Source organism: Buceros rhinoceros, unplaced genomic scaffold (assembly GCF_000710305.1).
Source record: "Buceros rhinoceros silvestris isolate BGI_N320 unplaced genomic scaffold, ASM71030v1 scaffold6756, whole genome shotgun sequence".
Classification (NCBI taxonomy): domain Eukaryota; kingdom Metazoa; phylum Chordata; class Aves; order Bucerotiformes; family Bucerotidae; genus Buceros; species Buceros rhinoceros.
In genome coordinates this window covers 1-24,928 of record NW_010419217.1, presented here as the reverse complement: position 1 = coordinate 24,928, position 24,928 = coordinate 1, and the positions used below count along the sequence as shown (strand labels likewise).

The following is a 24,928-nucleotide window of genomic DNA, read 5'->3' as shown; positions in this document are numbered from 1 at the left end:
CTCTTTAGAAACTTCTATTTTAGTAGAAGCAAAAAGAAGTTTTTTTAAGATGGCTGGTAAGGAAATGGCCTCCCCTTTTTTTTTTCCCCCCAGTTTGATGCACCTTTTATCCTAACGCGAATGTTAGCTATGACCAGTAACACACCACTAGTACGGAAAACAAATTTCTACTTACCAGACACACGAGCAAGCTACCCATGTAGCCCTGTAGCTAAGAGCACATTCTTCAGAATACGTGCTCAACATCCTAGATTTTTTTTGAAATATTTTTAATTCCACTACATCTTCTTACATTCACCCAGCTGTAACCTTTACATTCATTCACCCTTACATTTCACATTCACCCAGCTGTAATCAACACATCCCTCTAAATTTAAGAGGTGAGCAATGCTATGGAGAAGGTACAGGGCAAGAAGTTCAACTCTAAATTGTAGAAGTAATGAGCACAGAGATGAAAGCTAAGTTTTCAAAACGGCACCCAAAAGCAGTGTCAGAGAACCCCATAACAAATCATGCAGGGCAGCCTAGACATCACAGTGAAAACGTGCTGTCCCTGGTCCCCCAAATTCTGTACTAGCAGGGTCATGGACTAGAAGATCTCTTCGGTCAGCTACATCTTTCAGCACTTTGGCTGTGTAACTGAATGCTCCATTCATAGCTATTATGCAGACAGTATATATTCCATGTGGTCCTGATCCTCTGCTATCCATGAATTTTTAGTTTCAGTTATACAACAGGTTAGTGGTTCCTGGGATGGGTGCACACATTAAAAAAAAATCACAAGATAAGTGGAAAGAGATGGAAGACAGTTTAATAGTAACACTAAATACTTTTTACTGTGATTACATCACTGCCAATAATCACTGTTGCTTCACTTCCAGTAGTAAAAAGAGAGTTATCTGGAGAATGCACTAGGCTTCAAACATGTTTACCACCCTCTTACTGAAATACTTCATGCCCAGCACAAACAACAGCATTTTGCCTGTCTGCATTTCTGCACAGGTACCTGATGTTACTGACATAAGCCGAATCCAAACTGGTACAATTCTTTGTGTTTAGCTCTAGACTGTAAGAGCTAATCTTTAAGCAGTAGGTCACCTGGGATTCTTAGGAGGACTTCACGGTTTAACCATTGTGTACACTGCAAGAGAAAAGACAAACTACTATACTGCAGGTTATTCAGTCTTTTCTGTCATAAAAAGCTTGCAGGGTTGAGCATTGACATTTCATCTTTTCTGTGGTTTGATGTCAACTCTCTCACAGTGTTTCTCGCTCACAGTGGCTATGAACGCTTCTTTGATGATCTCCTTATCCAAGTTCCTGCCTGTAAAAACAGATAAATTAACTAACTATATTTTACAGCATATTACAAAAAATGCACACAAGCAGCAAGCTGCCAGTCTTCTCAGCAAAGAAAATGTTTAGTATACTAACAAGTGAGAACAGCAGTAATAAGATTAAGCTGCAGATAACAAGGTAACTTCAGATTTTTACAGACAACAGCGGACTTCAAGCAGTACAAGGTAAAGAAAAGGAGGAAAAACTGGATTTTTTTGGTCATAAAAGCACTTTGCAAAGCAAAGAGGAACAAGTAGGAAATAGAAATGTACAACCTAGGCATTACAAGCTTTTCAGAAGCAAAACCAATTTTATACATTTTAATAAATATAATTACCTTCCTTACAGTTACTAAATATTTGATCGAACATTCAAACCATTCCCATCATCATATTTGTCACTATGGATTTTAAAAACAACATTAAATATGCCAACATAATTTATAATACTTAGTATTTAATTTAATTTTTATTTACTTTATTTTAATGTCACTAAAAAGAATAGTGTAGATTCCTCTCAGCTGGAATATAAAAACCACAGAGGTCTTGATGGACAAACCTTTGACTAAAGTTACGCTGAACATACTCGCTGCTATCATTCTGGCCAGTTCAGGCTGGCTCCTTTTCATTGGACAAGTCATAGGATGGCCTGCTGAAAGAACAGCTTCCAAAAGTCAAAAGAGGAAATTACATATCTCCTTGTACCTATTAGGACCAGTCGGTTTGTTCTCTCTTCATCTTCTTTCCAGGCTACTGCAGTCTCTTCAAGATCATAGAGCTCGTGGACACCTTGGACTATTACCTGATGAGATTTGCCTTGAATAGATACCAGTCCCTTATAAGAAAAATAACTGTTAGGATGTATAAACAAACCTTTAAAAATGAAATACATAAGAGAGGAAAAAAAAAAAACCTTTGAAACTAGGCCGAGCAAGGAAAAGTATTTCTGGCAACTATGCACCAGTTAGTTAAAATTACCATGAAGTATGATCACTTCTACTTGTAACATCCACTCTCATGTCTCCTTATTTTGTTAAAGACTTATAATTACACTGTGCCATGTTCTGTTTTCTGTTCCTCATTTGGTCAGCATCTGGTATGTTTGAGCAAAAATGCCATCAGCTACTATGCTACTTGGAATATATGGTGTATGACGTATCAGTCCATGAAAGATTGACTGCCAGCAACGATGACGTAAAATGAGCAAAAATGTTTGATTTCAGGTAATTCTGATGAAGCACTCATGCTCAGCATAGTCACTATTCTGAAATGAAATCTTTGAATATTGGAGACCGTACAAATATTTGTGAAGTAGAATAACTAGCAACAGAATTAGAAGCGTTTTCTGTCAGAGTAAGCCAATTAACCTACATACCCAAAGTTGTATTAAAAGAGTTTTCATTACTTTGTGTAAAGCTTCATAAAATATTTTAATTCTATAAAATATATCTTATACTTTTCTAAAGCAAAAAAAAAAAAATTTAAAAATATTTCATGGAAAAAGATCTGTGTTTGACCTATTAATTGGAATTCTATGACTATTACTGCCAAAAGGATTATGACTGCAGGTAAAATATAAAACCAAAAAACTTTGGAACCCATTCTGTAATTACCCAGTGTTCATCTGCTTTGGTGTATTTGTCTGTGACTGAGGACCAGCACACAGCTTATCACGCCTCAAATCTAAAGAATTACTTTGATTCCAATGCACAATACAATAAATATGTACTTGTGCAGCTAGCAGTTTTTAGTCAGCTTAAGATGCATCGGTGACTATTTTCCTTTGTTTGCCAGGAAGAGGAAGACAAGGATATTCTTGTTTTGTTGCTGAAAGCACTAGAATACAACCTTTCTTCCAATGAAATGAAAATAATTATGTTGTTATCCATGACACACAAGGGTTCTCAGAAAACCTTTTTGTGTTTCTACCAAATGACAGACTTGATTCTCATTTTTGATTATTTACTTGTCTCTTTGGGGTATAAGGAAAATAAAAATATATCCTAAACTGTCACCTATAATCCTCTCAAAATCAAGCAATTGAAAAACATATGAAGTGTCCTAAAGATGAAGGCTTACAGGCTGCCTATTTAAAACTATAGTCTCACAATATTGCAAAAAGTTGTAGACCAGAACTAGTACTGCACTGCTATGTTACGCCAAATTCAACTTCTCCATGTTATACCAATAATTACAGCTAGCTACCTGTGGCATCCAATCTACAGCATTCAATTCCTAGATAAGGAGATGTTTATGTGAGATGGATGGAACCTTTCAAAGCAGTGGAGGTGAAAACTGAAAAATTGACTTCACTATGTCTTGATTATTAACTTGCCACTGATGTTTGGGACCATACATCTTCCCTCTCAATTCAAAACAAGTAGGAACAATGTTTGCTTCTCTGTCAGCTATCTCCTTCTGAGTTGTTCCACCAGCCAGCAGGTAACAAACTGTCTCTACACAGAACAATGACAAATTGCTACTCTCCATTTTGTCTTCCTCTGCTACAGTGATTCAGTAGCACCTTTGCTAGGTCTGTAACTGACAGCACAGCACAGTTTTTAGGTGTAAAAGAAGAAAAGCACAAAACAAAGAAGTAGGTCATTTCTGACTCACCTTCAGTCTTATGATGTCCATGGTGCGCCCAGTTTTATCTTTCAAATTCTTCTCCCACAGAAGATTCTATGAAAAGGAAAAATTTTTCATCAACAGAATGGCATGCAATGGTTTTCTATAAAAAGCCACGATGATTTTTTTACTTGACAGTGACATATTACTTACCTGAATAAAGAGATTTAAGTTTTCTTCTCTAATATCTCCTGGAACTTCAAATGTTACTGTAATTATGGCCTGCAAATGGAAAGACCCACTTACTATTACCAAACCGAGTAAACATTTCATTACATTAATTTAGAAAAGAGTACTTCATAACTTGGCCTCATAGAAAAACTAACTATATACCCATGTCAAATTAAAAAAAAATTTCCATTTCTGTTCTGCTCTAATTTGCTCTGTTATGCTATACTTTTTTGATTCTTTTTGGATAGGCCCTTAAGAGGCATATATGATACCTGGATTAGTTTAATGCCATCAGCTTCTACCACGTAATTGTTTGCTGTAGCTGATGTCTGTTCTCAAAGAAAGCCTAAGAATTTTAATTATTATAGGCTAGTAAGCTCAATCTTTCAAATATGTTTAGGAACGTTATTTTCTTAGCATACTGGCCTCTGTCACAATTTCTGCTCTTCATCACAATTCTATCAGACAAAAATCAATCAATATATTTTTCACCTATCCGTACCTGTCTGTTATGAAAAGCTGTTTATATAAATAGACTATAAGCTATTTTTGAAAATAAAAAGTTCCTACATGCATTTAAAATCTATACCTACCACAAAGCAAATTCCTATATGTATTCTATGTAATCTTCCAAAGATCTTAGAACACATCACTCCCTAACTGGCATCTCCTGAAAAGGTAACATAATTGGCATGCAATGCTTGCGATTGCCCTAAACAACCTTGTTGGTATAAAAACACCGAAGCTGTACTTTTGATAATTACCTTATCTAGATGTGCATGTGTTGTTTTTACATGCTCAAGCTTTTTCTGCAAACTGAAAAAATGCAAAGTTCAATGTCATATTTTAGTAGGATGGATAAAATCTCATTATATTGAAATTTAAATAAACTCTTCAACACTGCAGAGCAAAACTGCAATCTCAAAGATGGACTATACACTCAGAATTAGCTTGAACTGTTAATTCCATTTTAATCTCAAAGATGTTTAATTATATTGATCTAGTTAATGTTTTCTATACAATATTAGTTTTTTTAAATATAACCACAATTAAATTACATTAATGATCTGCAGTATCTTTGAGATTTTAAATATTTACATGTGAAGTACAACAAACCCTTTATATTCTTTTGTGTAGGAACAAAAGGCAAACTACACCATTAAAGCAAGAAAAGAAAAATAAATCAGTAGAATTTGTCAATTTATTGGACTGTTTTTAAAACTTTAAGAATTATTTGATAAGCAAGAAGGAAAAAATATACAAAACTGAGAATGAAATCCGTAACACTAAGTGAAACATCATATACCAGTTTCCATTTAAACTCTGCTGTACAGCTCGTTCCTACTGTGCAGTGTGCCTGCTAATGTAAAACTGGTCCTCTCTACTTCCTAAAGGAACCTGGGGACTTGTTTCATAAACCAAGATTCAGTGTCTTACTGTATTATTGTGAGTAACATAAAATTTTACTGCAACTTTAGATTACACACCCAAACCTCTCTTTAACCAAGACAATGCAAGATTTCTTCAAATACTCTTTCTGTACCAGAGAACACTCTCCATCTCACATCCAACACACAGATAAAAGTCACAGCAAAAGTCACCATGGTGACAGATCTCTGCTACTTTACAGTAGATTGCCCATAAAAATCTTTCCTTCTACTTAGATGACTGTAAATTTTCAGAAGCCTTTAATGTTGGGGTAAAAGGTTCTGACTGCAACTGAAGTAACATTTCACGCTCCTGCTTCCCAGATCTCCTTTGCTTCATTATCTTCTCATACTGCATTCCACAGAATCCAGAACTCTTGATGTGCTTCCCGTCACTTCCGAGCATGTATAGTCTACAAGCTTCTACCAATACCAATATACCAGTCAGATGTTGTATCTGTCTGCTACACTGGCAGAAATCTTTACTGTATTATGCAGTTAAAAGAACAATTTTATTAGTGTACTGGTGTGTATTTTCACTCAAATGGTGCTGGATGCAAAGAGGTCTTCTGCTATAGATGACAGGGCAGAAGCCCCCACTAATATTTTATGTAGGGATTTCTGTATCTATAAACTGATACCAAGTTAAGTAATTTCACTGTACAGAGCTCAGAACAAAAGACATGGAACTTCACTTAAGCAGTCTACCACCTTCTTGCTGGGTTTAGAATTTAGTCCTTAAAATTAGTCTTTAAATGCTGCAATTTTAGTGTTTCCACTGTTTTAAAACAAGCAGTGAGAACCTCTAAAGGAACTATGAGTGAGGTAAGAGAGAAGACTAGACTGAGGAAAGCAAGAAAGATTTTTTTTTTGTCAGCTCCTTAAGGAGTTTCTCAGATTTGTAGAGCACAGCACTTCCTAGTAAACCTTGCAGAATGCCACGTAATATTACAGCTAATAAGATCTAACTGTGAATTGCCATCATCAAAAATGATCCTTTTCTGGCTCACATCTTCTTACTGCTTTCTCTCTGGCGTATGTCTCCAGGATGAGTCAGTTTAGCTAAAGAGTGATCCATCACAAGAACTCACGACACGAGTTTACAGTTTGGTTTATGACCCAACAGTTACCTGTTGCTCCTATTCCCCCTCCCTTAACTTCGGTTTGGATGCCTATTCTGATGACTCCCTGATGCTGCCACTGGTACAGATCTGACTGGTACATTCAAGACGCTCAAGAGAAACAAACACTACTTTTCGAAGACCAGACAAAAGCCAGTGCCAGCAAAAAGAAAGGGCAGAAGAGAGACTACCCTTTGGATAGCATCAGTTCACTGGGAAATTTCTTGAACGCAACTCACCTACTAGAGATCACTAGCTTGCATCCTCCTCAGTTTCTCCCTTTTGCGAATAAGGAAGCGGCTATGTTCCTCTACCTGAAGTGAACATGTGCATCCAGGAAAAGAAATGAAGCTGATACTGACATTTGTTGCAAATTCCCTCCTTCTCTTTAGGACTGCTGCAATAGGCCTTGCTCTCTTCGCTGAACAGCCTCAACACACAAAGCGAACAGAAGGTCCTTCTCCCCTTACCTCCACTCTTACTTTTCCACACATCTAGCATGCTGACGCACACACTTGGCATTAAAAAAAACCTCAAGGACATGAAGCACAGTAACCAGAACTTCTCGTGGCTTTGTTTGTTGTGAAACCTTAGTCCCTCACTGTTTTCTGTGAAAACTAAGGTGGCCTCCCATTCACCATGATGTGAAGTGTGAAGAATTTTTAAATCCTTTAAGAGAACCACAAAAGAGTGTACAAACCTACTCAACTACTAACGTTAAGGCAAAACTTGTGTTTCAGGAAAAGAAGCCAACAGAACTCAGATGCAAATTAGAGTAAGGATGTGAATGTTCTATTTCTTGCATGTACTTACACAATGGACATTATTTCTAATAAAAGACAGTTAAATTATTTCCATACCTTATTCCAGATAAACTGTCAAAAGCATGTAGGTCCAAGACATTGGAGAGATCAACTCTAAACAGAGGGAAAAAAGAAAGCTTTGTATTTTTGCTGTATTTAAATATAGTATGTACTTATGCAACTATTTTTAAAATTATTCACTGAAGCTTATGTTTATTTTCCTGCATATCATATAGTGCCATAACTCTTTAGCCTGATTTTTGAATGTTGGTGGTTAGTCTTGTCTCCTACAAGAAAATGCCGAGTTTATTTTTACACAGTAATATGTAAGCACAGAAACATAATTTTAAAAAATACAGTAAAATACAAGGACTTTCCAAGACAGATGATAAAATCTCTCATATTGTATGCCTGAATAATAACTTGTTTTCCCTAAATGGGAAAAGCAACTCTGAAGTTCTTCCCATCAGTTATTCTGCACCCTTAAGACAGACCCTCCGAACACACCCACCCCTCCCCCCACTGGAATATATGTAGCTAAACTGAAATACACTATGAGGCAAGTGCTACTACAAAAAATTTCAGCTCTAACATCTGAAACAGACAAATGAAAAATATAATACAGAAAAGGCAGAACTGATCACATTTACTTCTAAGAACAGCTACTTATAAACTTGCACAAGAATCTTTTTTTATGAAAGCAATATAGGCTATAGGTTTCATTGCTAACGGCAACTGATAGCCATCTAAATGCAAATAATGAAATCTGGCTAAATATAAGCAATGTATGACAGGTTAACAAAAAAAAAAAAAAAGAGAGACTTCGAGTGTAGCCGGTATTATTAAACTTTTACATTCAACAGTAGCTTTACAAAGCAGTTTCTAAGATGAAAGGTTTATAATATAAAACACATAAATGATCCCTCTCTAAAGTTCATGACCAGCTCAGTGCCAGCTGTTTGTTCTCAGCAGCATTCTGAAAAATCATATAGAAACACTCAAGGAAGTGCTATACAGATACCTTTTAAATGTGGGCTTTTGAGGGACAAAACGCCCTAATTAGAGAAGATACTTTCTCAAATAACATGCTAGTAAATTAGATGTTGTGCTTATTTCACTTTTGGAATGTTTAATCATGAGAGAGACAGTATATATCATTCACTAAAGAATATTTACTAGTAACACAAGAGTTGTGATTAAAGACTGAAGCTGAGATCCGCTCAGATTAATATCCAAAACGTAATGCTGGCTGGCATCAGACAGCAAAGAATGATACAGATGTGACACTACACATCACACTGGATCTCTTCCTAATGGACATGGTCAGATGCTGATTGAAGACACCAAGCATGAAGTTTAATATCCTCTTCAAAACTGTAAGCCACGCTGGATGCCATCATAACATTTACAGAAAACTCTTTGTGTAACAAAACCCATACTAATTTCCTAGGACTGTCAGACATGCAATTTATGTGTGATTTAAGCACTTCAGTGACCCTCCAAAGCACTTCAGCGACCATTTCTGTAGTCTGCACTGTGACTACAGAATAAATAACTCCTGACCTGTTTTCTTAGAGCCACTGTTTGTTCTCCACAAAATCATCATGTTACATCTTTGATTTCAGTTGCAGCAATGTGTTGCAATCATTTTCATGTAAGTGTCTCCGAAGCACTGATCATCTTTCATTATTTCCTTCCTCATTCCATGCCAAAGGTAAAATTGCCCATTCTTCGTAAGATATGATAAATTCCAGAATTTTAAAAATTAGTATCACGTTCCCAAAGATTTACTAAACAGGAGGAAAGGGAAATGCTAAAACTGTGTCTCTACAACTCCACACCTTTGCAGTATTTGTTGTTTTTTTTTCAATCAATCATTCATGTTGCATTCAAAGTACATAGAATAAATGAAGAAATATCACACTGCACAGATGTCTTGAAAACTGTAAGTACAGAGGTCTCAAAAATAAGACAGGCAAATCTGGATATTGCAAAATTATCTGTGAGTAAATATCCAAGATTTACCATCAAAATAAAATCCTGATTAAATTTAACCTGGAGTCATCAGAGGATTCTCATCTCCATTTACAGAGAGAGAAAAATGCCAGTAACGTTATTCAAGCACAGCTTAACTTTATGAAATACTGACTTAATAAACTGAATTTACAGAACAGGAAAAATTAACAAAAGTCTACATTTTGCAGCAGAATTTATAGTGACTATTTGTACATTAAATCCATCACAGAAAATTACTTTTTATGTAATAGACACTCCTGCTGACTTAAGATAAATGATTTACTGAGGATCACTAGAAGAGGAGTGAATGAATGAGAAACACCTCTCGGTTTCAGAATTTATCAAAGAATCATTTGGTTGGAAGAGGCTTTGAGACCCTTAAGACCAACTGCTCATTCTGCACTGCCAGGGTCCCTAAAACATGTCCCTCAGCTCCACATCTACACCTCCAGGGATGGGGACTCCACCACCTTCCTGAGCAGCCTGTTCCAATGCTTAAATACCCTTTCTGTGAAGAACCTTTTCCTAATAACCAATCTCTATCTCCCCTGGCACAACTTGAAGCCATTTCCTTTTGTCCTGTCATTCGTACCATGGGAAAAGAGACTGACACCCACCTCACCCCCAGCCTCCTTTCAGGAAGTCGTAAAGAGAGATACCACCTCCTCTCAGACGTTCTCCTAGACTAAACAACGCCAGTTCCCTCAGCTGCTCCTCACAGGACTTGTGATCTAGACCCTTCACCAGCTTTATTGCCCTTTTCTGAACCCGCTCCAGCACCTCAGTCTCCTTCTTATAGTCAGTGACCCAGAACTGGACACGATACTCAAGGTGTGGCCTCACCAGTGCCAAGTAAAGGGGGACAATCACTTCCCTGCTCCTGCTGGCCACACTGTTGCTGATTCAAGCCAGGATGCCGCTGGCCTTCTTGGCCACCTGGGCACACTGCTGGCTCATATTCACCCAGCTGTCAACCAACATCCCCAGGGTCTTCTCTGGCAGGCAGCTTTCCAGCCACTCTTCCCCAAGTGTGTAACATTGCAGGGGATTGTTGTGATCCAGCTGCAGGACCTGGCACTTGGCCTTATTGAAACTCATCCCACTGGCCTCAGCCCATCAATCCAGCCTGTCCAGATGCCTCTGTAGAGCCTCCTAGCTTTCAAACAGATCAACACACCCACCCAGCTTGGTGTCATCTGCAAACTTACTGAGGGAACACTTGAAACCCTCATCCGGATCACAGATAAAGATGTTAAGGAGAACATGCCACACTAGAGGTACCTGGGGAACACCAGTTCTGACTGGCCAACAACTGGACTGAACTCCATTCAATAACATGGGCCCAGCCATCCAGCCAATTTTTTATCCAGTGAAGCATGTGCCCATCCAAATCCTTCTGCAAGAGCTGCTGGCTTCTGGCTGGTCTATACTATGACCCCCTCTATACTATTGTTTGTTCTTTTTTCTAAGCATTCTCCAACAGAATTTGCAAGCTAACAAGAAAGGAGTGTAAAGTTGTTAAAGCTACTTATCATTTCACCTTGCTATAATAATATAATACAAAAATAGTATGAGAATAATCCTTTTAAACGAACAGAATAGACACTAAAGAGAATGCTTTTCATAGTGCAGTGATTCAACAGCAGAGCATAAAACATCCAGAGATCAGACTGCAGACAGAATTTCCAGTAAGTTAAAGCCAACAGAAATGTTAACAAGATTAACATTTTTGGAAATGTAAACTGAGCCGATTGTTAGATGGAGGTCAGATGAGCATCTGTGTTCAAAAGCCCGGTTACCAAAATAAATGCAAATTCTGCAGTCGCTGCTCCTACCTGATCAGCCAACAACAGCAAATATTCTTCTCTACAATTTCCAACTACAGTTGACAGAAACTTTAAAAAGCCAAGAAGACTTTATGTCTATTCTTATCCTTTCAAAAATTGCGTAGAACATGAACCTGAATTATAGAAACATTTATCATGATATAGTCAAATAACTGATGTAATAGTACAGAAATGAGTCCTGGCAGTCTGAAAGATTCCCAATGCCCCTGGGAAAAGCATATCCATTCAATTCCTTATTAAAGAAGAAATTAGAGTCAGAATTTCAAAGAAAAATAGCAAAACAAATGCAATTACTTTTCCTTCTTATAAAATTCCTTGCACTGCTTTCGAAGTCACTTTGTAGTAACAACTTTGCAGCAGGTATAAGTGAGAAAAATCTTTAAGCTGACACAACAGTAAGAAAACATGATAGTGCATATGATTAGTTCAGAGACAACTTGGCCTTGCAAGTTGCTCTTTAGTTACCAGATCTAATTTATGAGTTACGAGAAACTTTCTTCAGGAACTTTCTAAATGCCATTACTCCTTAAATGGCAACAATAATAAAAGAAACTTTCATAATTAAAAGCCATAATCATATTAAACTTAAAACAAAATAACAGCCAAGCTTTTGTAAAATCCACTTCTCATTTAAATATGCAATATAACTGTAAATATTTCTAAGTCCAATAAAACCCACTAGCGATAAGCTCTATAAACAGAGCTACATCTTAGTAGTGATCTTTTAAAAAATAGTTACACACTGGAGTGTAGGATGTGAACAATAAAAGAAAAATACATTTTTACTTCTTAAAAAAAATCCTTTATCTAGGTGCTTATTTGTAAATTAAATATCGAGTTTGATACTTCTATTTCAATAGTTTTCCTTCAGGCAAACTGATCTAATAGCATACTTTTATCTGTCACAAAAGAAGCAGGATCTGGTACCTAGTAACAGTGGCCTTTTAATACCTTGATCTTTGCGTCTCTAGAATTTTAACAAATCCATTTATTGACCTAAAATCGAATAGAAAAATCAGAAGTTAGATGAAAACACAACCACAATATATTGCTTGAACAAATTAACCATGCAAAGCAGCACATAAAACCACCACAGCAATAACCCCAAATCTATTCCCAACTTATTGAATAAACCAACAGAAATCCCAGACTTCTTTTTTTGTGACTTTTTCATCTTCTAAGTAAGGGGTGGGGAACTTCACAAGTTCTGACAACAAAATACTACTAGTGAGAACTGTGTTTTCCTATCCAACATTCCTCATGATACACTTTCCTAGGTCCAAGTATTTTTACTTTCAGAATTCAAATGACTAATAAAGCTGTAAAGTATTAAAAAATGTTAATGTTTCATTTTGGTTATCATGGCATTGATAGAAAAAGATGGACATATCTTTGATCACTAATTTGATTCAGACCATTGGTTCTTCTGCACCTATGACAATTATTTGGGACTTCCTCTACCTTATCGTCACATTTGCTAGTGAACTCATCTCTACTAGAAGATTCCTTTTTTCTTCCCTGATGCTAATTCTGAAAAACAGGAACAGCTGCCCAAAAGTGTAAGAGCACGGACACTTAACACAAAGGCTTGTCTTTAGTAAATAAAATCACATCTTACCTACATAGGAAAACTACCAGAAGTACTGAAATGTCCTTAGAAGGGGGCAGTCTCTTTTCCTTTCTGAGCTAACGATTTGTGTCAGTGTAATTCTGAGATCTAACTTCTTTATTAATAGCAAGAAGTAATTATTTATGTTTAAATAAAATTAACCTTTGAGCCAGTACACTGTTAGTTATGCCAAAAGTTTAATACCTGACAGATGTTCTGACTTTATTCAATTCTTCCTGAGAAACCAGATCTGTTTTATTGATGATTATAAGATCAGCTAATGCAATCTGCCTATGCATGAAGGGGGAAAAAAAAAAAGAAAAAAGACAACATGAAAACATGGACAAATACTTTTTCTGTAAAGCAGAAAAAATGGTACGAGTATGAGCACTGTTAGTATAGAAAGGCAAGCATTAATCAAACTAGAATATCATGGAGAATGACTGAAGTACTAAAGTACTACTGGCTTCTCCTTGAGGTGTTCTTCTGTGCCATAAGAGAAGTCTACTGACCTACAAAAGGCTCGCTAGTTTTCATTTTGTTTCGAAATGTCACCTAATCCAAAGTGCTTGGTGATTTATGAACTTCACAAGATGCTATTTCTCCTGCATGTAGTCTTTGTAAAGTCATACATTAAGTCTCTTTGCTTTATGAAGATTTCTATTATTACAATGAACCTTAATCATTGTGGCTCCACATACAGCAAAAAATATTACTCTACCTCCAGTTCTACTTCGAGTATCTGATAGATCCTAGCATGCAAGTCTTTCTAACCCCCAAAATAGGTGGTTCCTCTTCTCTTACATAAAATCCCATCCCTCTTAAAATACAGTAGAAGAGTCAGATCTTGGCAAAAAGACTAAATGGAGCATGAATTCACTTTTCTATTCTCTACCTCATTACACAAACCTACCTTGGTTTAAAAGCAAAGGAGGAACAAAAAGCCCTATAAAAAAGAAGTCATTTCTAGTGAACTTCTATACAGCGCTGTGAAATAAAAAATTAATTTATACATCCATACCGAGAGGCTTCATTGACAAGGCCTTCTGGCTTTTCCTCTGTCAAGTGCTAGACAAAAAATAAACCCATTGGATTAAGCATATTCAAATGACATTTAAATTCACTTGCAATTAAAGAAAGTCCAATTCAGCTGAGGTGTTTTTCAACAAAGTATTGAGGAACATGGCATGTAAAATTTTTTGGTAAAATGACAGTTAAAAAGTATATTTATAAACTTACCATTACAGTAGCTTATCATTTCTTTTTAATTTCTTTTTAAATGAATTTTATGGTTAGAATGGTCAAGAGTTGGAAAACTGTATTATATTTATTTTAATGACCTTTCAGATTTACAATGAAGTAAATAAGTTACCATGACATACAGTAATCATGGAAAAACGTATCTGAAAAAATGAAAGTGCAGTGATTTTAGTAATGAGTGTGATGTCAACTAACTGTTAAAGATGAGTTAGGCTTGCAGTACAGGATTTCATATACATAACTGCATACTTTTTTCAGCTGATAATTAGACAAACTGTATGTTTATAGTAACAATTTTAACTCTCTTTCTGTGTTTGTGCCACTGTTTGTTTCCTGCGCCACTACTCCTTGGCAACGTCAGTGTTCACAGCCTATTCACAATGTAACCGGGTGGAAGAGTCAGTCAGCACCGGCAAAAGCACAAGCGTCTGGTCACGTGGCAGGAGTTTAGCAGCATCTGCAGCTTTGTGCTCCACCTGTAGGCCCAAGCTAAAGTCCTTACAGAAGAATTAGTGAAAGGGAAAAAAACTGCCTGCATCTCAAGAGCAGCGTGAAGTTTAGCAACATAAAGCCTTACTTAATTGAGAGAGATAGACTACACTAAAGCAGGAAAGGTTCAGCTACAAGTTATCTTCTGTCCATTCTGCCATGGAGGCAGCTATCTCCAGGAAAGAAGTGTCACAGGCACCTGGAGGCAAGTGTCTGGTGCTGCAATATTAGTAAGAGCTCATCATTTATGTCTTACTTCTCTGGGAAGATTACAGAGTCCTGCGCATTCCTTCATCAGCTCTAAATGTACCAGGAATATAATTTTAAATATTGGCTTTAAAGACATAGGAATACCAAATTAAAGTGGAATTAATTGTCATGGGAAATAATTTAAAAAAACCCAGAAAACTGTTTTTTCTCCAAGTTGAATTATCAAATACCTGATATTATTTGACTTAAAAAAAAAAGATTTTTGCATACTGTCAGTCTGTCACCTTAAAAAAAAGGAAAAACCAAAAGTATTTCCTGATTGTACACAACCTAAGCAGAACACAACAACGTGATGACTTAGAGGGAACCTATTATCTGACCTTTTCTTTGTAATCCTCTGTGAATTGATTCTATTGAATTAAGTGTCATCAGATCTGTTGCCCTGAAAAGGACAACATCTGTAGTTCAGATGTCAAGACCTGAAAGTAGAGAACTATCACTTCAAGTTCTCCAACTGTTTTGCCTTCAGTTAAAAAAATTAGTATTTCAGATTGCTGGATGACAAATTCATTAGAGTGACAACACATGGTATCAACTACCACTTCAAATGACAAATTCATTAGAGTGACAACACATGGTGTCAATTACCACTTCTGTTTCAGTTTGGCTGACTGGTCACAGGGTACTATTTGGCAGCTTTTTTTGTGATGGGTTGGTTCTTTGAAGCATGACATCCTTAAATGGCTGCCCACTGTCTCAATGTAATTACCTTTCAAAATTCTTTGAATTACAAGCAGCTGTTCAGGTCAAGCTTTGCAATCAGAGGAATTGCACAAGTTAGCAACTCCTTTATACAAAGCAGAATTTGTTTACTTGGCATATAACTGAGAAAGTCTGAAGTTTCTGTTATTCCAATTGGATGTCAGTGTTGTACAGGCTTACTGATTAAATAATGGAATAGTTTTCAGTGAGCTGTCAAAGATACTAATGGATAGAAAAAGCTGAATGTTTCAAAGCATGTGTTGTTTCTGAGATATTACTTGAAAGTTTAAATATTTAAAATGTTATTTTTCAAAAATGAGATGCTGATGCATGCAACACAATTATATTTGATTTAAGCCAATAAATCAGCATTGCATGAAGAGAAAGATAAACAGAGTAACATTTTTGCAATACTACACCACATCTGAGTTACTAGGAGGGCATTCAGCTGAAGAGGTGCATGACTCAAGGAATACTGTGGTTTCTTGCAATAGCTGAGCTGAACTAAAAGTCAGCTTCTGCTTAGAAGGGCAAACCAGCTCTCAGGCCTTTCCCCTCATTCTACTACCAACTCCTGCATAAAGTCCTTGCAAAACACAGTGCCTTAACCTGCCAAAAATATATAGATAGGTAAGATTGGTTCAGTCCTGGTGCAATACAAATTGACAAGAGGCCAGGACTGCCCCCTTCTGGTCAATAAGTTACTAGACCAGCTCAACTGAAACAAGAAACCCAACTAGTCCAAACCAAATACAATCTTAGAAAGGAAGGATCACTTCCTTATTTTTTAAACCACTGTTGTCCAGTTCTCTCAGCTTTCTGCAGCCATTGTAAAATACAGAGACATTAAAAACAGTTGCACAGCATGATGGGATTTGTACATCATGGAGGCATCCCTTCTTATGGTCACTTTTATTTTGAATCCTGCAAAATCAATACCTAATCAAAGTAGTCACTTCCTAAGTAATTAAGTTGCAAATAATCATTATTAACTATTGCAAAAAATTCAAAATATTTAATCGCAATTTCTGCTTTTATCCAAACTCACTGTTCCATAGGTCTGTTCTTACATCACACTTGATGTAGATTACTTTAGTACTTGCTCTTTTTGTCTGCTTCTACATAACGAAGTCATCTTTTCATCTGAAATGACAACTACATACCCGGCTCTCTCATTGTTCTACACCACAGTTACCCTTACCTTAGAAACTTTTCCAATTTGAGCCCTAACTCGTTACCACACTGGTTATCAGAGTCTGTCATTACTCCTTTCCTTTCAAGTAACATGGACCAGTGACACGTCTGTAAGGCAAATTTCTCCACCGTTTTTATGGTAATCTAAATCCTATTTGGGATACAGCCAAGATTCCCAAGTGACGTGATCGAACGAGAAGGAATCAGGTATCTAGAAACTGACAACTCTTAGTACTAAGACGTACTGCTATGTTGATAGGAATCTCAGTTCCTAAGAATATCAGTAATTCCTCATTCCATTTAAAACACAGTACTAATGTACCACAGCAGCTGACATACAACCTCATCCATTGTAAGAATTAACATAATTGTAAAAACCTAATTGTCCTGGTTTCAGCTGGGATAGAGATAATTTTTCTTCTTAGTAGCTACAATAGTGCTGTGTTTTGGATTCAGTATGAGATCTGGTCCGAGAAGAATGGCGGTATTATACCGACATTCTTAGCTGTTCCTAAGAAATCAAGGACTTTTCAGCGTGCTGTGTCTTGCCATTGTGCAGGTGCACAAGAAGCTGGGAGGGAGCATGGCCAGGACAGCTGACCCAAACTGGCCAGTGGAATATTCCGTATCATATAACATCATGCTCAGTATATAGATGAGAGTTAGCCAAGAAGATGGGGCTCTCTCTTCTAGGATCGTGATTTAGGGATTTTGTGCTGCTGGATTGCAATCTGGGAACAGGCTGGGCCTCAGGCAGTGCGTGGTGAGCAACTGCACTGAGCACTAGTCATTTGCATATTCTTCTATAATTATTGTTGGTGTTGTTATATCTTATTTCAATCATTAAATTGTTTTTATCTCGATCTTACCTTTAACCCTCCAGTTTTCTCCCCTTGTTCCTCAGAAGAGAAGAGGGTAAGTGAGTGGCTGTGTGGTGTTTGGCTCCTGGCCGGGTTGAAACCACATCAGTAATTTGTCTCCATGAATATTACTGCAATAGCTGTTCCGGGGTTACAGTTTTAAACTACAAAACAAACCCACCAACTTACCTGCAGTCCATACATTGCATCAACAACAGATATAATACCTAAAAGAGAATATTAAAACGGAACAGAAATGTGCTGAAAGCAGCAAACAATTTAACAACTTGCAAACATCCTGCACAACTACAAGAGTAACAATACCATCACATTTACAACTGGTTATAATATTTTCGATGTTTCCTGTGTATCTGAACATTAAACTTGTTACCCAATTATTACATTTGTTATCTGTATCTGTGGTAAAAAAATGTCTAGCAAACCAGGTGAGAGAAATTCTCAGAAGGTGGATGCCCCTCCTTATTCCGCAATAGCAAACCGGCAGAGGTATGCTTTGACAGGTTATCGAAACAAATCAATGGGACTGAGGTATGCAGTTATTCTGATTATAAGCGACCAGAAACCTGCAATCATCTGGCAGAAACTTAGGAAGCTGTTTCTATTCAACTGAATGTTTCCTAGACTACGCAGGTATTTCACAGACTGTCCAAAGTGTTAGTAGGGTACTTTTTAAGCCAAAGAGCAAGGCGGTTGTAGTCACATTAAAAAAAAAAAAAAAATCAACATTCAACATGCTCTTTAACTACATATAATGATGACAGTAAAATTAGATTTTTACTGGAACACAGCAAATACTTGAACTAACAAAACAGGCAAAGAAGGCAGAAAACAATAGGCAGGAAAGTCCAAATGTTGAAAAATTAAACAATTTAGGAAACTCTGCATTGGGAAAAAAAATAATGAGCTGTAATATTACTCCTTAACAATGTTATACAACATCTGACTCATGATGTTTTTCCTCCCCCTTACAGGACAATCAAGATGTCTCCATACCTGATCTCTTGACAAAGCTTTACACAACTTTTGTTGGATTTGCAAACTGAAACAGCTCACCAAGTAGATAAACAAGCATCACAATAAGCAAGCAGATCTCTGTGGTCAAATTTTGGGGTGTGACATTATGCATTTCAAACATTTTCTGAAACCTTGCATTTAATAATAAGAATACGTGACACTAAATGCAGATGTGGAATGCCAATACGTTGACAGACAAGCTTGTACTTCTTACCATCAAGATAAATGTCACTTCCCAGCTCAGAATCAACCCAGAACATGGAGGCCACAGCTCCTAAGAAGTGCAGTAGATTTAGTTGCAAAAATGACATTTTCCAGTAAACTATCAATATTCAGGCACTTTTTTTAAAGAAAAACTCTTATTTGTAGTGCTGTAGTTGAAGCTCCTCTCTTCCAAATGCAGAAACCATCATAAATGTCAAATGCCCAACCACACATTTGACGTAAGAACAGCTACAACTATGGAAAAACTTTAAAAACCTCAAAATTCCAGATGCGTGCAAGTTGCCTAAGTTACCTTTACTCAGTAACATCAACTCGTTATCATACTCCAAGGTTTCCTAATGTCTAAAAAATTCTGTACTCCCCCTTTCCATCTTCCACGTTTCTAGGACATGGCACACACACAAGAAAAATGAGATAAAACCGCTACAGAAAAATGGAATTTGGACACATGAGAGAAATCAGCTCCCTCCTAGGGACCTTCCCTTCTTCACTGGCTTCTATAAACTCTCCTATGCAGTTTTTTACATCATGAATCAACACAATGAAGAAAGTCAAGAATAATCAGATATTATTCTTTATCTCAGGTTTGCACAGGAAATCTTATGGCTTTAGTTAACTTTAAGATGGATTCAGTGAAGGAATATCTAATGCAGGGTTAATTTGCAAACAGATATTGTACTCCAAGTGAAGTTTACAAGGGTAAATCATACCTGACCAATCTGGGAAGGCCATACCTGGTCTCCAGTGAAAACTGGGTTTGTGGACAAAGGAAGAGCACTGCATGCCATTTACATCACGTCTAGCAAATTTTTCAACACTGTCTTCAAAGATGCTTTATTAAGCAAGCTGGGACATCACCAGAAGAATGGAAAGACAACTAGGTAAAACTGGTTGGACAGTTAAGCTCTTAAGTGTTGCAGTTAACAGCTCATACCCTACCTGACAGCGAGTAGTAAGGAGGGTACTGCAGGGGTCTATCCTGGGACCTGTCCTGTTCAGTATCTCCACCAGGAACCCCACAGGGGCTGGAAGATATACCTGTCAAGTTTGCTGAGAACACCAAATTCCAGAGGTATCTGGACCTAGCCTCTGGACCTAGCCAAGCAGGAAAGAATGGCCAGTAAGAACCTCATGAAATTCAGTGAGGAAAAATGCTGAGTAATACACTCACGAACAAAGAGCCTATAGCAATGACACGAGCTAAGGACAGACTAGCTGATGAGTAGGTTTACGAAGAGGCTGTGGGGGTCCTGATAGGCACTAAGACAAGCAAGCAGTGTGTCCCAGGATCAGAGAGGGCCAAAAGCACCTCACACTCTTGGAACCGAAGCATGGCTGATGGAGATTATTTTCCTGTATTTAGCACTTTCAAGCCCATGTCTGGACAGCACTTCAAGCATGGGTATTCCCCCATACACGAAAGGCATCAGCATAGGATCACCAAGATAGTTGAGACAAGAGCCCTATGAGGAGAGGAGGAAGAACAGCATTTGCTCACCCTGAAGAAGAGACAGCTTCTGTGGAACCTCATGGCAGCCTCCCTGGAACCTACAGGTGAGTCACTGAGAAGACTAAGCCAGCCACAAGAGGTTGTGTGACATTTATCGTTGGAAGATGGAGACTGGGACAGCAATGACAGTACATGTTTTTTTCAGTTATCAGATCCTTAATTACTGGCAGCCTGTCTAAGACTATTAAGCACATCAGAAGGAAAAAAAAAAATGAAAACAAAAAAAACCCCCCAAAAGAACCAACCAGTAACCAAACTCATTCTAACTCCTAGAACTGTTCATCTAAAATGACAAGATGCAGTCCTTCAAACACCACGCTGTATCAACACCAAATACCTGCCAGTTCTTCACAGTGCTTAACCACATAAGATATAGCAAGGCCCACAACATCTAATGGTTTTCTGGTATCTATTGATTTTGTTTTCCCAAAAAGCTTAATAGTTTTCCAATTTGACTCAAACAGAATTTGTGTGTAACAGAGGCCAAATCAATGTCCTGTCTTTCGAAAAAAATTACCGTGACAAATATTTAGCTTTGACCTGGAAAGTGTCAGTCTCCTAAAAGGAAAACAATTGAATTTCTCTTAAGAATTTCCTTCACTCTCCATCAACAACATGTTTTTAATTGAGATGGTTCAGAGAAAATTGTTTTAGATAGCTATTACTAACATGAGCTCAAGCTTAAACACCTTTTTGCATTAAATATCACTAAAGAGTGAATGTGAGAACTATTACTGTTCTGTACCCATCAGAAAAGTCTGTTTCACAGCCTATTTATGACTACAGAAAATATACGGCCTAGCACAACCATGTAACAATACATTAGATGCTATTAATTTACATTTTAGAAAGAGCAATGTAAAACAAAAAAACTACTAGTTTCAGAGTATGCTTCTCCCAGCCCAGTGTCTTCTCTTGATAGAAATAAAATTTAAGTTCGTTTCTGTTAAGCTTTAGAGTCAATTTAGAGCAAGTTGAAAAAAAAACAACAAAACACCCAACCAAACAACCCCACCCAAAATCCAGTTTCTGTACCTTATCCAATTGAGTTTTAGTCTACATAGCAATCAAAGCATATGACTAACAGCTCATCACTTTATTAGATTCTGCATAGTGAACTGACTGGTGATCAAATAAGCATTTAAAAAAACAGAATAATTACCATGGTTATGAAAACCATAATGTTAACTACCTGGATCTGCCAAACCAGTTGTTTCCAACAATATATAGTCAAATTTTCCTCTCCTTTGCATCAAATTCTCGATTGCCTTCACACCATTGTCCCTGTAAGAAGAAATAATTAAACCTGAGAACAGAGAAAACAAAAACACGTATAAACATGTATCTTCTGATGCAGATCAGTATCAGTACCATCAAAGCAAAGCCTGAGTCAGGTTGTACAGTCTACAATGAAAATTCAGTCATCAAGCTCCTGCTCTAATATTAGGCAAATAGTAGTTTTCTGTTTCATTTCAGTGTGAAATTGGCATTTGCCTATCCTAACAGGCATAATAAGGGTGATTTAAATGAAGATGAAGATCTGTTTTCAAACACTGCAAGTCCTGTGAAGTATAGCAGGGCTGTGTAAATAAGTAATTATTTGGTTTGGTAACTGAAGTTACAAAAAGAAGGTGGGGGGGTGGGAGGGACTGCAGCACGCTCTCCTGCCTTTCTATCTCACCTACAGGAAAATTAATGTGTGTCAGTTATTTAAATGTCAGCTGATGAGGTCAGCCTGAAGCAGAAATTCATGGTAGTTTACGTAAGAAATCAACGTATATCAAACATTGCAGCAATGGCAGCATTCCTTATATCCCAGTAAAACACAAATATTTTCCACTTACTATCCCAATTTAAAGCACAGGACCAGTTCTTCCAAATTTTCTGGACAAACAGGCCATCACCTTTATTACAAAGTCAGCACAAACAATCCAGCATTCAAACAAATGGTAAAAAGATGTCAAAGGAACAAATACACTCCTGCTTTTTAACATGACCATCAGCTTACAATTTGGAATACTGTGTTTCATCAGGTCACCAAAAGGTTCTGCCTCCATCCTTTTTGAGGTACCAAATATTCAAGTATTAATCAACATACAGAGAAAGGAATACAGAGTATGTATTGCATGTGGAAATTAGGAAACCTGAGTCCTAGTTCCAGCCCCCCTGAATCTTTAGCTCTCTGTGTAAAAGTGTATGATACTAACAGAAGAGGGAGAGCTCCCTACCCTACAATACTCTAATGGTGTATAAGTTAGAGTCGTTCAGAAAAATAATCTAAAAAAGAAGTCAAAATCCAGTAAGGCAGCAAAACGAAAGAAATTTCCATCTCTCAAATTCCAAATTCTTGTTTTATACAACAAAAAGAGGTGTCAATCAATAGCACCATCAGTTTTAGGAATCAAGTCCTGATCTGATTTCTAAAAAACCCTCTGTAAGATCTTGCACAACAGTCCTTCCTTACTTGACTGAACAGCACAGGCAGCCATTTCTGAGCTCCAGCCATTCTTCATAGAGTTCTCCCCCTTGACTGACTGCCAGGGATTTCTCCAAGGCGCTTCCTGGAAATACAAGCAGTACTATAATTTTAATCTACAAATTTCCATGACAGTGCCTGCAAAAGAGATATGAAAGATTCAAGTTGGTACACTTTTTTACTTCTGGACTACGCTTTTGCCTTCTGAGACCATCTTTCTGACATGTTCTTCCGAAATTAGTATTTTCCACTTTATGAGAAATTTAAAAGCCACTGTCAAGTTGGCTTACAAAGACCAAAACCCAGAGGATGAAATACAGTGTTAAGTGCCATGAACTTCACTAAAAGAAAGGAAAATCAGCCTCTACAACCATATCAAATAAAGACACTCTCTCTCTGTTCTATTTTAGGCTCCATGAACAGAGCAGCATGCCTCTTTGCTGATGAAAGCAAACAAACAAACAAAAAACGCCACTACCACCACAGTGCAAACTGTAAGCACCACTGACTATGGTATGGATATGAAAATATAGCCATAACAGTTAAAAATCCTGAGAAGGAAAACAAGGACTTTGAAGAACCACAGACACCAAGCATACATCTTGCCATTTTCCTCGTCTAGGGTAATCTGTGATCTGTAACTGGCTGAAGGGAAAGAAAAGAAAATAAAACATTATCTACCAACACGTTATTTTAATTTCCATTTGCTTAAAACCGAGTAGGACAAATGGAGGTATAGCACTTCGAAAAGGGTGATATATTCATTTACTTGACTCTGAGAGACTGAATATAAGTATAAAACAACTTAATGCGTTACAATACTTCATAACACCACTCAAAAGACTTTTTGCCCTTCTGAAGACTGTGAGGTGTGTCAACAATTTCAGAAATGGATTTAAAACTACAATGTCCTTGATTTCCAGGAATTTTATATACTTGTCATTTTATTGCTAAAAAAAGTTTCTGCATGTTTACATACCTTCTCCAAACTCATTCAGAATAACTGCTATTCTTTTATTATGCTGTTCAGTCAGTATGTAATTTAGAAGGGTTGTTTTCCCAGCTCCTAAAACAAAGACCATATTTCTATTAAAATGTCAAAAAAAGCTTACATTTTCAAATAAAAATCAAATACATGTTGTGTACATGCACACTTCAGACAAATCTGATCTCTTCTGAAATAATAAGTTTTCATTCTTGTGTCCTACGTTCTATTATAGCACTGTAAAAAATATTTTATAGAGATATTTGACCCATAGAACTAACAGCACATTAAACCTCAGCTTTAAAAGACCCCTAGCTCTCCGTTCACTGTCAGTGCTTGACAAACTAACAAGTTCCCTACCAGCTGAGAGGTCTTTTCCCAGGAAACTCATTTTTACGTTTCTCTCCACAAAAGATGCACTTATTCTTCTTCCTCCCGCTGCCTTTTCTGACCAGCTGTCCTGTCATCAGTAATCACTGATGTGCTGCTGCCCACCGTTAATGCGGCATTGCTAAGCCAGGTATTCATAACTTCCGTAATACCACATCACTAACAGTTTCAACCCAAGCACAAGATCACAACTACGGGAATTTGGTAAAGCAACCTTCCTTCCCTGCCCTGAGTTTTTTGAGAGTATAATGCAGTAAAAAATTCCAACTTTTAGAAGAGTGTTAGCAATCCTAAGTTTAACCTGATCTTCACCGTATATAAGCACATTTGAAGCTCCCAGTAACTGTGTTGGTTTAAGAGAGAAGACAAAACTCACATTTATAAGATTGCAATTCAGTCTGCGTTTAACCGAAGCAAATACATTAAACTGTTCTGACATTAAGTGGCAAAAAGCGATCTGTCAAACACGACCAGAACAAGTCGGACCCCGCACACAGGCAGGGTGTGCTCAAAGCAGCAACAGGAGTTTGTTCGTCTCTTCAAAATCGCTGTGCAAACCTAACTGGAACCGCT

General features: G+C 37.2%; 1 protein-coding gene across 1 annotated transcript; it reads right to left on the bottom strand.

Annotated features, from left to right (window-relative positions):
• Positions 1–1,226: 1,226 nt before the first annotated feature.
• LOC104495796 (COBW domain-containing protein 1-like) lies at positions 1,227–24,046 on the bottom strand (the record flags this gene model as incomplete). Its single annotated transcript, XM_010138812.1, has 14 exons — positions 1,227–1,324; positions 2,043–2,172; positions 3,954–4,019; positions 4,119–4,187; positions 4,901–4,952; positions 7,545–7,601; positions 12,302–12,346; positions 13,164–13,250; positions 13,981–14,027; positions 17,924–17,961; positions 18,984–19,043; positions 21,697–21,788; positions 22,969–23,065; positions 23,960–24,046. Coding segments are annotated over 14 exons (1,025 nt in total), but the record flags the coding sequence as incomplete, so codon positions are not given.
• Positions 24,047–24,928: the final 882 nt, after the last annotated feature.